Source organism: Bombus affinis, chromosome 8 (genome assembly GCF_024516045.1).
Source record: "Bombus affinis isolate iyBomAffi1 chromosome 8, iyBomAffi1.2, whole genome shotgun sequence".
NCBI classification, from domain to species: Eukaryota; Metazoa; Arthropoda; class Insecta; order Hymenoptera; family Apidae; genus Bombus; species Bombus affinis.
In genome coordinates, this window is record NC_066351.1 from 12,260,724 (window position 1) to 12,275,860 (window position 15,137).

General features: G+C 44.8%; 1 protein-coding gene across 12 annotated transcripts in view; it reads left to right on the forward strand.

Annotated features, from left to right (window-relative positions):
* The window catches only part of LOC126919298 (chondroitin sulfate proteoglycan 4), a 33,639-nt gene continuing 18,502 nt past the window's right edge, over window positions 1-15,137 (forward strand). Inside the window, exons 1-5 of one of the 12 annotated variants that reach the window (XM_050728280.1) lie at window positions 1-411; window positions 2,975-3,399; window positions 3,721-4,483; window positions 9,379-9,542; window positions 14,312-14,543. In XM_050728280.1, the coding sequence (XP_050584237.1) occupies window positions 4,402-4,483; window positions 9,379-9,542; window positions 14,312-14,543 (478 nt within the window). In that variant the 5' untranslated portion in view covers window positions 1-411; window positions 2,975-3,399; window positions 3,721-4,401. Of the gene's footprint in view, window positions 412-586; window positions 805-1,090; window positions 1,749-2,974; window positions 4,484-9,378; window positions 9,543-14,311; window positions 14,544-15,137 lie in introns of those variants that run through there. The other 11 variants (XM_050728284.1, XM_050728279.1, XM_050728281.1 and 8 more) reach the window with 11 other exon arrangements.

Consider the following 15,137-nt stretch of genomic DNA (forward strand, 5'->3'; position numbering starts at 1 on the left):
CCCGAAGATTCAGTCGTCGTGCGGCAGAGGAGGACCGAGGAACGCCCGGTCGAAGCACGCTGCTCTTCTCTCGATTCGTCTCACTTGCAACCCTCTCTGTTCCTCCGTTGGTCGGTCGGACGCACGCTCGTTGCCTCCCTTCGGTCGGTACGGTGCGTGCTACGGCTACGAGTGAAAACGGAGCTACGAGGACGCTTGCTGGCGTTTCGGTATATCCAACGAAACTGTTGCGACCAATACGGTAAAATCCCGACAACAACCGGAACATTCGGAAGAGAAACGATCGAAACATCGAAACTCCACGTCACCGCAATGTACGAAGCTCGATTCTCTGCGTGAATTCTACATTCGTACGAACATCGACGCCGGTCTGGGCTAGTCAACCTGTCTCCTCCGAATCTTTGCTTGCCTGTACCGTTTCTCTGTGTTCCTCTCTCTCTCTCTCTCTCTCTCTTTCTCTCTCTCTCTCTTTCTCTCTCTCTCTCTCTCGCTTTCGCAACACTGTGAAAGGCGAAGGGTGGGTAGTGATATTGCATGCCGCGATACTGGACACAGTGGTGGTAGTGTTTCTAGTGGTGGTGGTGGTGGTGGTGGTGGTGGTAGTAGTGATGATGACAGTGGTGGTGGCGGCGGCGGCAGTGATACCAGGGATGCTGGTGGTAGTGACGGTTTAAATTTCAGCCGCGTGCTCGGGTTCACGTACGTGAGCCATTACACGGGTCCACGGACTTTCTCGCCAACCGAGTAGGATATACGAGCGCCAGTCACGGTTCGCGGATGCAAATTTCGGTCCAGCTCCTCGAGGTGCTGTATAATTTCTTTTTTGTCGGTAGCGCATTGGTACGCGCGAACCGAGCGGTCTCCGCTGCCACTTCTCTTCCGCCAGAGTTGCCGCGTGCGTGGACGCGTGTCTCTTGTCCATCGTATGGATTTCGAGTGCGTGCTTCGCCGAAAGGGTCCACGTCCATCCGACGTCCGTGCGTATCTGTTTCGCGAACGCGACAACGTAGAGATTCGATAGAGCCGGCACGAAAACGGGGAATACGACGTCCTGGCCGAGTCGCGCTCGTTCCCATGGCTCTCGGCTCGAATTCGCGATTCGATGCACGGGTCGAACAACCAGTTGCGAGGCAATCGCGAATTCGCCACGATGAAAAAAGAATCGGCGAGATCGACCGATGTTTGTCTCCGTTCCGACCAAAGCCAGACGAATGTTCGTGAATCGTTTTACGGCAAAAAATCCGCTCCAAGTATAATACATATATTCGCCTGCGCGCGAAGATGGAACGAAACCAATATTTACGTCGCTATGATTTACGCTCGCGACGACTTTCCTCGAATATCACGATCCACGAGAGAGCTCGGTACGCGACCGGCTCCGTAGATGAGAATCGTACCTCGTAGGCATTTCATCGAACAAAGGTTGAACGTTGATCGTCTGCGAAATCGTAATTCAACGGTTTTCTCGAAGCCCGCGCGGTTTCAACGTTTACTTACGCGAGTCTTCTCGCGTAGCAAAATGCCCGCAGGCGATAACTCGTTGGAAAAAGGGTACATTTATATTACGACGTCGAACCGTTTCTCCTTTCTTCCCATTTCTCTGAACGATCTGACATTAAATTTCCACGCCGCCGGTAGTTCGTAAGAGTTGGATTAAACGTAACATCATGATCGATTACGCGACGCGGCGGACACAATCATCGACTGCTCCACGCTGTCTGCTTCCTCGAAGGCCAGGATAGAAAGAGGTAAAACAGAGACTATCTTTTTATCGGAGAGGCCAAGTGGCTGGCGGTATACGAACAAGCGTATTGTTCGAAAGCTTGTTACATTAGACGAAAGTAGAGTGTAGTATCGATAGCGGCGTTTTCTCTTTCTCCCTGGTACGAAACCCTTGGGTGGCGGCGAGCAATCGTAAATACGTTGTAAACATTACCGATTCTCCGATATCGGAACTCGGTTTGATGCTGCAGTTCTTCCGCGAGAAAGAAAAAAGATACGGACGAGCATGTACAGACGGCTGTGTATACGCGTCTGCATACTATACGCGCATATACATCGAGCAAGTTTGCATTATGGAAATCCACGGACTTTACGACTTTTCGAAGATATCGCGTACATTTCCTTATCTCGGTTTAAGGCTCTCCGGCAAACATTTATCTCCGTGGCGTAAAGAGGATAGATAGACTCCGCAAAATCGGCAATGATCTCGTTCCGCAGTGAGATATACCTGGTAGCCTCCTCCATTTTCCATCCCGTGAAATATTTATATTCACGGAGAGCAAGGTCGAGGAAGAGAGAATTTTTCCATGGAAACGCGGACGATTGTTCGACTCGTGGTCAGAACAGACAGCAGCAGATTCTCTGGGTATTTCGTGAATTGGATCCGCGGCCTTGCGCGTGTTCCCGGTGCCGTTCGATCGCGCGGGAATGAATATCGGTAACCGTGGGACAGACGAACACAGAGGGTCGATGGTTTCCCGTCGTACTCTACTCTTTCTCGTTGAATAGAAATGCCAAACTACGCGCTCTTTTATTTTTTTATTTTTGTTCCGGCGTCGAGCGTTGTGTCGGAACGAACCATCGGGGAGAACAATTCGGGGGAGGGTTAGGGGTGAGAAAAATATGGCCCGGGTGCTACGTCGATCCAACTTGTCCGTTTATTTTTTTTTTTTTCTTTCTTTCTTTCTTTCTTTTTCCGGCACTCGAGAATCGTCGACCGTTCCGAATATCGGTCACTGCAAATGAGATTCGTAGAAACGAAAACGCAATCCCGCGCCAGGATCAAACACCGGTCCGACCGGCGCTTTCTTCCTTCGCTTGGCGCGTCTAGCGAGAGACTCTTCACAGCGTGAAAGCAAACCGAATCACGACGAAAGAAAAACGGGGAAACACCGCGAAAGAGAGAGAGACAAAGAGAGCGTGGAGAAGAGGGTGGCAAGTGCCGGATTAACTAGCTTGTTTAAATGTTTAGATTGCCAGGTGGCAAAACTCTCCTTCTCCGTTCCGATGCAATTCGAATCGATCGACCGCTAAAAATCCGCTCGCGTTCGAGGTTATCGTCGTCAAGGGGAAGCTCCGAGCTTTTTCAACGGATTTAAATGCTCGACGGGTCCTAGAAGCAAATAAACCAGCGAAAAATCAGAACAAGCTCTCCGAGCGGTACAATAAGAGCTCTGGTTTATAATTTCAGCATCGTGTACTCAAAATCTTTTGACACGAAGATACATCAGTACCAATTGAGAAATAAAAGTCGCAAAACATCGTCGGACGCGAGCGGATTCCTCTCCGGAAGATGAAATTCCAGTCGCGATCGTGTCGTCTCTACACGAAGAAACACGCGGACGTGACCGTCCTGACGACGATGAATTAGACGGTTCGGCGAACACGAACATCACGGTAAAAGTTTCAATGTTTCGTCTCTTTTATGAGACATTTGCCGCGAATGAACGTCTTTCGAGAAAGAAGTACAATCCCGATCAGATCTAGCGAAACGAGTCTCGTTAAAAGAGGCAAACGCGGACCGCACGGTATCCTTTCTCGAGCAAGAAGAACAGCTTTAACCGTAAGAGCGTCTCGCGAGTAAAACGAGTGGTCGGTGAATAGAGTCAGCCGGAGTATACGATAGACGTCGCGTAATCTGAAAACCGTTCTGCTGATTAAATCGTGGCTAAGCGAACGTAGGTGTCGTTCTATAGCCGTGACCCGGTATCCTTTTAGAAACGAACGGATTCGCCGGCGCAGGAAAAGGAAACGAAGAGTGTACGTGCACGATGCCAGCCAGAACGACGTCAAAGGGTAGAACGCAGCCAGAAGCGAGCGAAACGTGGTCGAACCGATACTCGCAACAACACCGTTCGATTTTACACTTTTATACGAAACGAGCTACGCCGATCACCGTTTCCGTGTTGTTTCGGCCTGACGGTTGTGCCTTTTGATTCGTACACGAAAATAGAGGCGAGTGACCGGTGAACGTTGACTAAAACGCGCGACCATTGCCAACAAACGAAACGTCGCCGCTTGCCTCGTCGACGTCGACATCAGCGAATCAACGTTGACGTGAGAACGATACGGGAAACGGTGGTGATTCGAGCGGCGTGACTGCGCGTGACGATCGACGCTCCCAAATGGATGGAAAGAGTACGCCCGAGTCTTAACCGGCCTGTAAATAGTCTGTCGTAATTCTCGTCACGCGGCTCCGATATCCCTTAAGTGGCGATATCCCCGGTCGGGTTGTTTCGCAAGCGTACGCAGACTTTCCTTCCTTTTCGCGAGCGAAACGAACCGGAGGAAATAGTGGCGAGCGAAAAACGTGGTGCAGTCTGCAGATTCCAATCGGGAAAAAACGAGAAAGCAGGAAAGGAGAAAGGATATAAAAGGAAACGTCCAGGAAGGAGCCTAATGTTTCTCAACGACATGGAGCTGCTAATGTTCTTAGCAGTAACGGCCTCTCTTTTGGGTTATTGCCAAACAGATGAAAAAGGTAATGTATAGACGTCACTTGGACGGTGACGAAAGAAACGCGAGCTTTGCTTTCGGCTGTTACCATCGCGCGATCGTAAATCCAGGGATGCACGATGGAAAACCGGCAAACATCGACAGAGATTAACTTTTATGGTCAGCGAAACGAGTGGCCGCCGCGAATGTACTTATATCACCGATACCGACCTCTTTTTCAATGGTCCAACGATCTACCACTGCGCTTTTAATAACCAACGAAAACGCGCCAGTCGTAAACACGGGGATACGGCTTGCTCGTTCTACGATCAGTCGATCCAACGGTTCTTATTTTCCAACGATTCCTGGATCAACGAAGCTCGCGTGTATCCTTTTAACGATAATTTTTCGTCGAACGTTTGCTCGTTTCTTTCGAACGGACGCAAAAATTTCAACGATACAATTGCGATACAAGAGAAAAAGGGATGTGCAAAGAAAAAGTGCACCGTGAGGCTTTACGCGCGTAAAAATGAATTTTCAAGGATCCAATTATTTTCTCGCGGATAATATCGCGAGAGAAATTTCCATTTTGACAGTAATTCAGAAACTGTTGACCGAAAGTATCGAGAAATAAGCAAATGAACAACGACGACGAAGTATCACTTCGTACGGAATCTGCCCGTTTTTAATTAGAATCATCAATCGCGTCAGAACTAAAAAATATTTCGCTGTTATTGGATGACAAAGTAAACGAAACAGCAAATATGGAACGGTTAATTGCAAATATTTATTACAAAATTAGTTTGCCCCGTTTCGTTTCGCGAAAATTATAGCAAAGAGAAATAACGTAATAATATGAGATGTGGTTCGCTTGGTTCACGGTGACGCAGATGAAATACCAAAGTATGATATCTGCAGCCGCGGTTTCGATCGTCTCTAATTGCCACGATACAGTCCGTGATTCAGTGATTTTCGTCTCGTGTTCTTACCTATTTATGGCTACCGCCCACTTAACGACACATGAACAGCATCAGATCGATATCGACTTATTTACGTTTTGTAGCCGAGAACCAACCTAACCCAAGTCTATGCTTTTCGAAATCCAGTTATACACACGGCGCGTCATTGCACTTTCTTTGTTTTATCGAAACAACACGGGCCTATTTACGTTCGTTATAAATAGAAAAAGGATCTAAGTGGATCGAACTACTTTCAGTGGCCACTGTTTATCCGTATGACGTCGTCTTTTCTTTCTATTTCCTTTTGAACGATTTATAGTTAACGATTCGATACACAGAGACAACGAACCTTTCGGGAGATTTAATTTTAGCGGTGAGAGAGGGAAAGAAGAAACGACGATCGAGTTGAAAACGTGGAATCGCGATTTTTCATCTTGACACGACTGTGATGGAGCGCGTAAAAAAACGGAAGTAGCCACCGTATCCATCTCTTTATTCGAAGCTACGCATCACTAACCGATCATCGATGCACCGATAAAGCTTCGATTAATCCTCGTATAGAGCATACGCGCCGATCATTCGACGAACAAAGTACGAACTTGACCGATTAACAGATTTTCGAAACCTTCCATCTAAAATAACGTTGACTGGAGAAGGACGCGGCGCGCATCGGATTTGCGTATAACCGCCAACATCCGCGAGGGTTATCAGTTTTACGTAAACTGTGCTTCATCTACTCACTTCGTGACTTTGATCGGGTATTAAATTTTAGCGAAAGGATACGAGGAAGAAACGAAGAAAGGATAGCTAGAAGTTTGCCCATCGACCAACAAGGTGTAATCAGTTTTTCATTTAACCGGCTAATCCATCGTTTAGCGGATATTGCGAACGCCAACGATCGAATTATATGAGGTAGAAACTTTTAGCCGAAGCTTGAAAAACAATTACCTGCTATTTTTCGTTGTAACTGAGTCGAAAACGAAATTTATCGCTATCGATTTTACAGAAACCATTCTTGATCCTCGGCTACGTATTTCTGTAATAGCCGAACGTCGAGGGCAATCTAGCCGAACATCGAAATACCATGATGGAAATAGCAATAGCAACACGAGTTTAATCAATTTCCCGTTTATCTCGCGTTCCATTTCACTAATCCATCATTTTGCTGGGAAATTAATGCTGCGTCGACGCTTGGCCCGCGATTCGAAAGCGTCCGTTTTTCGAGCAGTCGACGCTTTCTCAGTCGAAAGGAGCGTATCGACAGATTTTGTTAATTAAATACGACTGGCCGTTTAACGGCCAATCATCGTTGAAAAGCCGAAATCTCTATTCAATGCGGTATGCGGAAATTTGGCGCGTCGATTCGCGGAAAATCGCGAATACCGTGAAACGTGGCATCTTAATCCAACGCATTTCACGCGCTCCATTGAAAACCGGAATCCGTCGACGCGACAAAAACGGAATCGCGATGCAAGAACAATATCGTCATAGTCACCTTCCCGTTTATCCAGCTCATCTGTGCTTTATAGACTGCTATAGTTGTTCGTTGGAAACTTCGAACCGACAGGTGCATCGCCGAGTAAAACCAATTCCACCGACGGGACAGATCTACCACTCGACTATGTACCGTGTACATGTCTCATCTTGTCTCGTCTCGAATTCAACGTGGGATTACTTTACCGAAAAGAAGACGAATACGATGCGACAGCCGCTCGATGCTTTACCATTCGTAATACGCGAGTTAAGAAGAGACAAGGCCGAGTTCGCTACGATTCCACGAACACGTCCGACGTCAAGTATTAGCTAAGAATGACGTTTATTGGTCAGATGTGAGGTTGGCTTGCAGAAACGCTACCCCCAAGCGACTGACTTTGCGCCATTTCTCTGCCCTATTATCTTGGTAATTAGCGATCGATCAACATTTCCGATAAGAGAAAATCTGCTAGTAGTTGGATAAGGATCTCGACCTCGTTATTTCTAGGTTGTGCCTTGCGCCGATAAATTCGAACCGTGAAAACAATAAAACCCGTGCGTAAAAATCCACGGATTCTGGTTAACGGGCAGGCGTTGGTGTCGTACGGTATCGTCGCTGAACTCTGCCATCGCCAACCAAACTACATTCAACCGCGATGCGAAGCTACAGGAATAGTCTATGCGTGAATAACAATATTACGATCTACACGGTAACCCGAAATCGATGAAAACGATTCGCTGTCGACGTTAATGCCTTTATGCGCTGTTCGACGATGATAGGAAAAGAAAAGCGAAGAGAAAGAAACAGAGATGAAAGAACGGCCCCGAAGAAAGAGAAAAAGAGGATCCTACGTAGTTAATGACCCGTGCGGTTATTCTACGTACTCGACCGCTTTCTTAGATCATTTACACGCCACTGGGAAATAAACTCTTTACAAGTCTCAACGTTCGGTGTAAGAGGACGTCCGATTTCTCGGTATACAGCTAGATACGAGATCTCTCCTTCAACGGTCGTTTAAAGGAGTTGAAGTCGTTCATTCATCGGTCTTGCCAACCTTTTCAATCGCCTACTGTATTTTCTTTCTTCTCTTTTATCCCTTCTTCTTCTCTTCATTACGTTGTCCTCTTTCTCCGTGCTCGACACGATCGAAGTATATCGAATGATGAAAAATATCAAATCATAACGATCGACAACGTCAAATAAATTTTGCTCCGTCGTGGTGCGGCATCGGTCGTTTATTTGCCACGGCTGTAGTCCTCTTTTCGCAATCGTTTCGATTTCCGTAAAATTCCCCATATTTTGCGAGACTCCGCCGCGACAATTTAAATTAAACAGGTAAGAATCCAATTTGATACGATTGCAAACGCTCAGCAGCTGAATATTTTACATCGATAAAAATTACACGATCCTTTTATTCACAAGCAAATGATAAATAGTTTATAAGCAGGCTTTAACGTTATTAAGAGCGATCAATTATCGTATAAAAATCTACATTGAAATTATTACTTATTCTACCGGGTGAAAAAAATTGCCCGAACTGTGCCATATATACAGAATTTTCTCGAAAACACCCATTACGCGTCTGATCACATTCCTCAACGCAAATTATTTATCAAGGTTGTAATAACGTTTCGTCGTGTATGAAATTTTTATACGAATGATATGTACGGAACAAACAGGCGAAAATTAAAACGTTGAAACATACCGAGGTTCGACAAAATCGAATATCAAATTCAATTTGATTGTTCGAGGAATTAAATCGCTTAAACATCTACGATATAAAGCGACGCGTTCAAAACGAACATTTTTATCGATAAAATGGAAAAGCGTGCAAACAACGCGTGCGTTCCTCCGCGAAACGCAGAAAAGGAATAATCAACAATTTCTAAAGTTTCCGTTTATTTGCAATGTTCGCATCGATTCGTAGAATTCATCCCCAATAAAATTAAGGGAACGGAAAATATGCCGCAAACAAGGGTATCCAATTGTTTCACAGATTCTATTGGTTCGTCGATCGACCGCTATACATTGTCGTGATCCGAAATGACCTTGACCGCCAATGAAACGACCTCGATAACTCCCATGTCATTTAAACGACCTTAATTTCTAACGACGCCCGATCCGATTCTCTCAACCTACCTTATTTTTTATTCAAGCTGAAACTTTCATATCAACAACGAGATTACCTACCATTATTTATAACAAATCCGATACGATTATATTTCCGTTTTATCGTGTCGTTTTCCTCTTTTAAATCCTATCCTTTTAAGGAACGATTTTAAGAAACTAAACTGTACGTTTATGCGTCTGTAAAAATACGCTCTACGTTTTGCAGCTTGTTTTAAGCAGAAACGTGTATGCCTATGAACGTGTTCAAAGCGTATACACCTCCTAAGTAACCTAGTACAAAGAAACGAGCAAACATATACTATACATTCATATTTCACGCATCGATAGCTGAACGATTGCCACCAGGAAGGAACAATAAATTTTTCAAATTTATTACAGTGTCATTTTATGGTGCGAGCTACATTCATCTTCCGGTACAAGAAGCTAAGGGTGCGACTGACATCAGCTTCCGGTTTCGAACTCATCTCGCGGACGCTATGCTGCTATTGGCCGCTGGCAAGACGGATTACTGCCTGATCAAACTCGAAGCCGGCAGATTGAAGGTTCGTTTGCCCTCAATGCTTACTTCTATTAATAGGCTTTCTGTTTGGAGCTCCGTGGTCGCTCGTCGTTAACCAACCGCACGTGCTACAGTCCGACGCGACAGTCAGACTTACGTCCCTCTCTTCCTGTCCCTCCTTCTCTCTCTCTTTCTCTCTTTCTCTTTAACTCTCTATCTTTCTACAACCGAGCTAAGAAATTAGGCTTGCTTTGATACATAGAGAAAAGGACGAGAAAAGGAAACGCATAGAGCTAAAACACTACACCACGACAGCCATAAAAAATGCGAAAGGTGAAATACGATTTTCATGCACACGTCCAACGATGACGTTTTACCGGTTGGTTTTATAACTTCGATAAAAACCGTGATTTTAACGTCGCATCGTTGCCCCGTTTTATTCGAACCATTAAAACTCCGCAAGTAAAAACATCTTATTTATGTACGCCGTTGCTCGTGCTCCTCACGAGCAACGGTTAAAAGGGGGAGAAACAGGGCAGATCGATGCATCTCATGGCAGAATAACATTTATCGGCGAAAGAAGAAAACAACCATCTTTTTTCTTCTCTTTGCCTATTTTTCTCTCCCTTTCCCTTTCCCATTACGTAAAAAGCGTTCGTAAAATTCACTCTCGAGCAAAGTTAACGCCTTCCTTTGACTTTGTTTAAATCAATTCCAGGGCATTAAGTTCTCTCTGAATCAGCCGGGCATGAAACGCGCCAAGCCAATAATGAGTTTCAGCGTAAACTTTGATATAAAATACATACTGCTACGACACGATTTTGTTATAGTTAATAATCCATCGCGTAACTACCGCATCGGAATGATCGCTTTATACCAGATGAAATAAACAATACGACATTACAACCCATCGATCGCCGTTTCACGAGACGAGCAATTTTCGCCGCGTGTCTCAAAAATACAATAGCGGCTCGCGAGCCGGCGACTATTTTTAATTGAATTAAATATGACACGCTGGGATTTAACTTTCACGCGCACGCCACATGAAATAAAATATTGTAATTTATTTCAAAGCAACATCCTCTGTAAACTGCCGTGAAAATTTCTATTTGCAAATAATCGTGAAAGCTGTTCTTCCATGGTTGTCGTTAAAACGCGATCGGCACCGAAATTTTTAACGCGAATCGTTGCGTTTTAACTTAGCAAAAAAAAAAAAAAAGAAAAGAAAAACCAGCGTTCCATGTCGCACAGTCTAACGAAGAAGTATGGAGGAACACGAGATCGTTTCGTTCAATTATGTCGGGTCGCGATTATACCTCATAATTTGTGCCGTCGCGGGTTTTGTCGGAAACTTTTATGCTTGTTTGCTTCCGGATGATTTTGCTGTAACACGTTGAAGCGTACCGATCGTTAAGGATTCAGTCGACGCGAGTTTCAACCACGAATTCTCGGTGCTCGTATGAACGTGCACGGTTATTAACGATCGCCGGTGACGCCGCGACGTCGGCCCGAAACGAATGCTCGTTGCCGAGGAATTAAACGGCTGCAACGAACGTACCAGGTTGCATTACGAGGAACAACGATGCACGTGGGACGACAGTGCCCAGATGGACCACTTTGCTCTTAGATAGTAATCGTCGTCGAGCTCTAGTTACAAATTATGAATCCGTGAGAAGAATCGCTATAAGTATGACGAATAGGAGCAACATCACCACAAAATGCGTACAACTATCTAACGATAAATAGGAACCAGTTGTTAATCCAGCTACGCTCGTTACGTTTAATTCGAATATATTATATCCAGCGATCGCGTTCATACGATGCAAACGCTTGATAAGTAGAAACAAACGCGAAAGCCCGAAACATTTACAGAGCGCTGGCTATTAATCGTCTGTCAGCGGTTATTGTTACCTGGCCTCAGACAAGGGACATTAATATTCTTTAGCGAGAGGGGATTTGCAAACTTTGAATCGGTGACGCGTATCGTTCTTGATTGAACGTTTTAGACCGATTCTGGCATTAACTTGGGTTAACGCGATTAGCGAAAGTCGCGTTTCGTGTCTCTCATCCTTCGTAAACGCGTTCGAACGTGAATCGATAGACGCAAACGAGATCGTAACACAAACCACGTTTCACCGACGATGAATCTTCGTTAGAAATTGCGAACGTGTAACTCTCAATTAAGAAGCTACATAAAGGGAAGAGACGCAAACAATAAGCAACCGGGCAGACAAAACAGTGTTGACGTCTGCGGCGAATATTTAACTGCCAACGTAGCATATCGCGCGATTATACGAATACGAGAGGAAAAATTCTCGAACGAAACTCTAATTCGATCTAATTCAGCGAGGAAGAAAAACGAGGAAAACGCCAGTTCCTTCGCGAACTCTAATAAATCCAGAAAATTGCAGACCGATCAGCCTATTCAGCTGGCCGAGCGAGACCCTGGAAATGCGAATTGCTATAATTCAGCTAAAAATCTAGAACGTCGTGAAAGCAGTTCCCTTCTGGACTCGTCTCAAATCTTTCGGAAACGTAGAGAAAATTACAGAGCAACTGACTTCTTCGATACTACTACGCAGTGGTTAACGCGTGAACGTAAATGTCCGCTGTCTTGCAGGAAATTTAAATCGTCGAACCTGAGCCTTTTTGCGACAACCTTAAGACGATGACTAGGGTAATCCAGTATCGCGATAGAGTGTTGAAATACCGTCTAAGTGCATTAGAGGACGAAGAAAATGCCGTTTCTCGATGGAGCGCTAGGATCCAAGGTGAAAACCGCGCGAATCTAATTTCGCGAAGGGTTAAGTCCACAGGCCGAACCATGAGAAGACGGGTAGGTGGTGTCTGAGCTTAATTAAATTTGTTAAGAAGATCGTTAAAGAGGATGAGAAGGGGGATAAGCGAGAGAGCAAAAAGTGCAATGGAATCGTTTCAGCCTTGTATGCCTCGGTACGCTGTAGGATCTGCCTCGGCTCTCGCTTCGTGGTTTTACTCGTTTAAAATCTTTTCCATCTTCACGGTTATTCAATTATTCGGAAATTGGAGCTCATCGACGAGAAGTATCGTTTACTTCCGATTGTTTCAGCAGCACGTTAAATTCGCATGAAAATTTATTCTATCGCGCGTTACAGCGTTTATATTTACCAAATGAACGAAAAATCTCTATGAATTTAATCAAACGTGCATCGTTTGCTTTATATCGAGATTCCGTCGAAACGATTCGATGTCCGCCGAAGCACGCAGTTCCGAATTCGGTCTGGTGGCCAGAATGTGAAAGAGAGAGAGAGAGAGAGAGAGAGATGAAAAATATCATCTTTTTTCTCCTGGTTGTAATCGACCAGTCGAATATTTGTCATTGTTCCCTTTCCAATCACCGGTGCTGCATCGATAATGCACCGACGTGGTCGTCTCTTCGACCTTCGAAACGTATAGATTCGCGTTTACACTCAACGAAGTGTCGTGTCTCTCGCGCTTATACATATTAATGGGTTCCTGCATAGTCATCGGACATCGCGCTACTACCGGCTGAACTTGCAACTCGCAAAAGCTCACGCCTTTATTACGGAATCGATCGCAGAACGAGAAGAGACCGTCTGAAGCGTCGGTGTTACGATCGGCTTCGATGCCAATCGCGCAACCTTGTAATTTCGACCCGCCTCTGCGAACGATCGACTTTTCATTAAGGTACGATTCTACCACGGCTGTCTCGGTGGTTCGTTCCCCTGTTCAAGATCAACGACGAAGAGATCGTGGGAGTTACATCGAAGACGTCGCTATAAGTCTCGATCGGTCGATTTAGGTCGCGATTAAAGACTCTTTATCAGAGGCTGCCGCGTCGTCCCTCGGTAAAGCGCGTCGTGTACCATCCTAACTCGATAATGCATTACTCGAACCAGTCTCATAATGTCGACCCAAGATGCCGCAAAACGGAAAAAAAAGCTTCGCGTAATCCCTGCCCGTTTGTGGCGTCGTACCGGGTACCTGTGCAAAAGGGTCGAGCTTTGGATTAATAAAATGCACTAGCTAGACTACTATGTCAACCGTTTCTTTTTAACCGGTACCTGGATTATCGTGGTCGCTTTCCTTTTTCACCGGATGGACAGTTCCTTGCAGATTTTAAGCGAAGCAAGTGTTACGTAAATAGATGCTAATTTTTATTCTAATTTACTTAGATGCCGGAGTCAAGAAGTCGGCGCGAGTAAGTTTCCTAAATAAGGGAAGGATTATGCGGCGAGCTGTTTGCCCTCCTTGCTATTCTTTATGAATTATGTTCTCGGGTATGTGTTCTTCGCAGCTTTTCAAAAACTCGCCCACAGGTTTCAGAAAATCCGATTACGTGCCATCTAGTTAGAGGTAGAGTCTGATAAACGAGCAATAGATGACAATCTGAGGAAGATCAATATTTAATACGTTTCTAGAGTATCCTTTTACACTACGCATGCATGAACCGAGGATGTGATTCTTGTTAAAGTAGGATGAAAAATGGGACGTTGAATCGCCAAGGGTTTCTCTCCGCCCCGCTTGTCGGAGAAATTTCAAAAAGTATTACTAGCACGAGCTAACCGCAGAAAATCTAAATCTTTTCACAGTCGCGTTTCTTCCGAGATTATAGGAATACGTAAACCCAAAATTGTGCACCATCGAAAGAATAATTCTCCTTCTATGAATCGCTTTATCTGAATTTCCAACAAGGAGCAATTATCCTTGGAAGAAAGTTGTTCGACTTTGGCCGAGCATCGAAGTCCATGTAATTCCATCTGTCATTAGTCGAACGACTTATGAAGATCGTTTCTTTTGATTTTTTCACAGGTTCACATAAATTTAGGCGCAGGTGAAAGCGAGATGGCCAGTGCTCGTGGATTGACATTGAACGATCTGAGCTGGCACGAGGTAAACCTGACGAGACGAGAAGCGAATATCACGCTACAGATTGACGTGATACACACGACCAAGTCCCTTCTACCAGGACGTTTCTTCGAACTGAATATACACTACGGAGTCTTCATCGGGGGACAGGGTGACTTTAACGAGCTATTTCTAGGTAAGACGCACCGGCAAGCTTGACTCACTCGGATAAATCGTCGCGCCACGTGACTGCACTAGCTTACTAACTTACGCCTCGTTTCCAACGCGAGGACCGCACCAGCTACCACGCATCGATTTTGATGAAGTTTCTCAATTACATCGAGAAGACAAATATTTTTTCCTCGAGCCAACCCGTGATAGTCCGTGCAATTACTTCGCAGCGTTTAACGTTTCTCGTTTAAGATATTTGTAACGTAGAGCGACTTTCTTGTAATTTCTTTGAAATTTTAACGATACGTTGTTTAACATACTATCTGTATATATGTATACAGACGTATAGATATACATGATTCAATGTTTAGAGAGCCTAGCCTTAGCGAAATGGAAATATTCATCTTCAAAGTTGTAAGTTTTAACGCGTAATCCCTATAGAGATGCTGCATCCCGAGCTGTTGCAAAAATAACTTTTTGATGAATTGCAAAAGAACCGTTCTTACGAAGTTCTTAAAAAACTAATATATAGTGTAAAATGATTAAGAGAATTTTTTTCAGAAAAAAAGATCAGTCTTCGCCCAGCCGTTTCCCACTAAAAGTAACGTGAAATATCGTA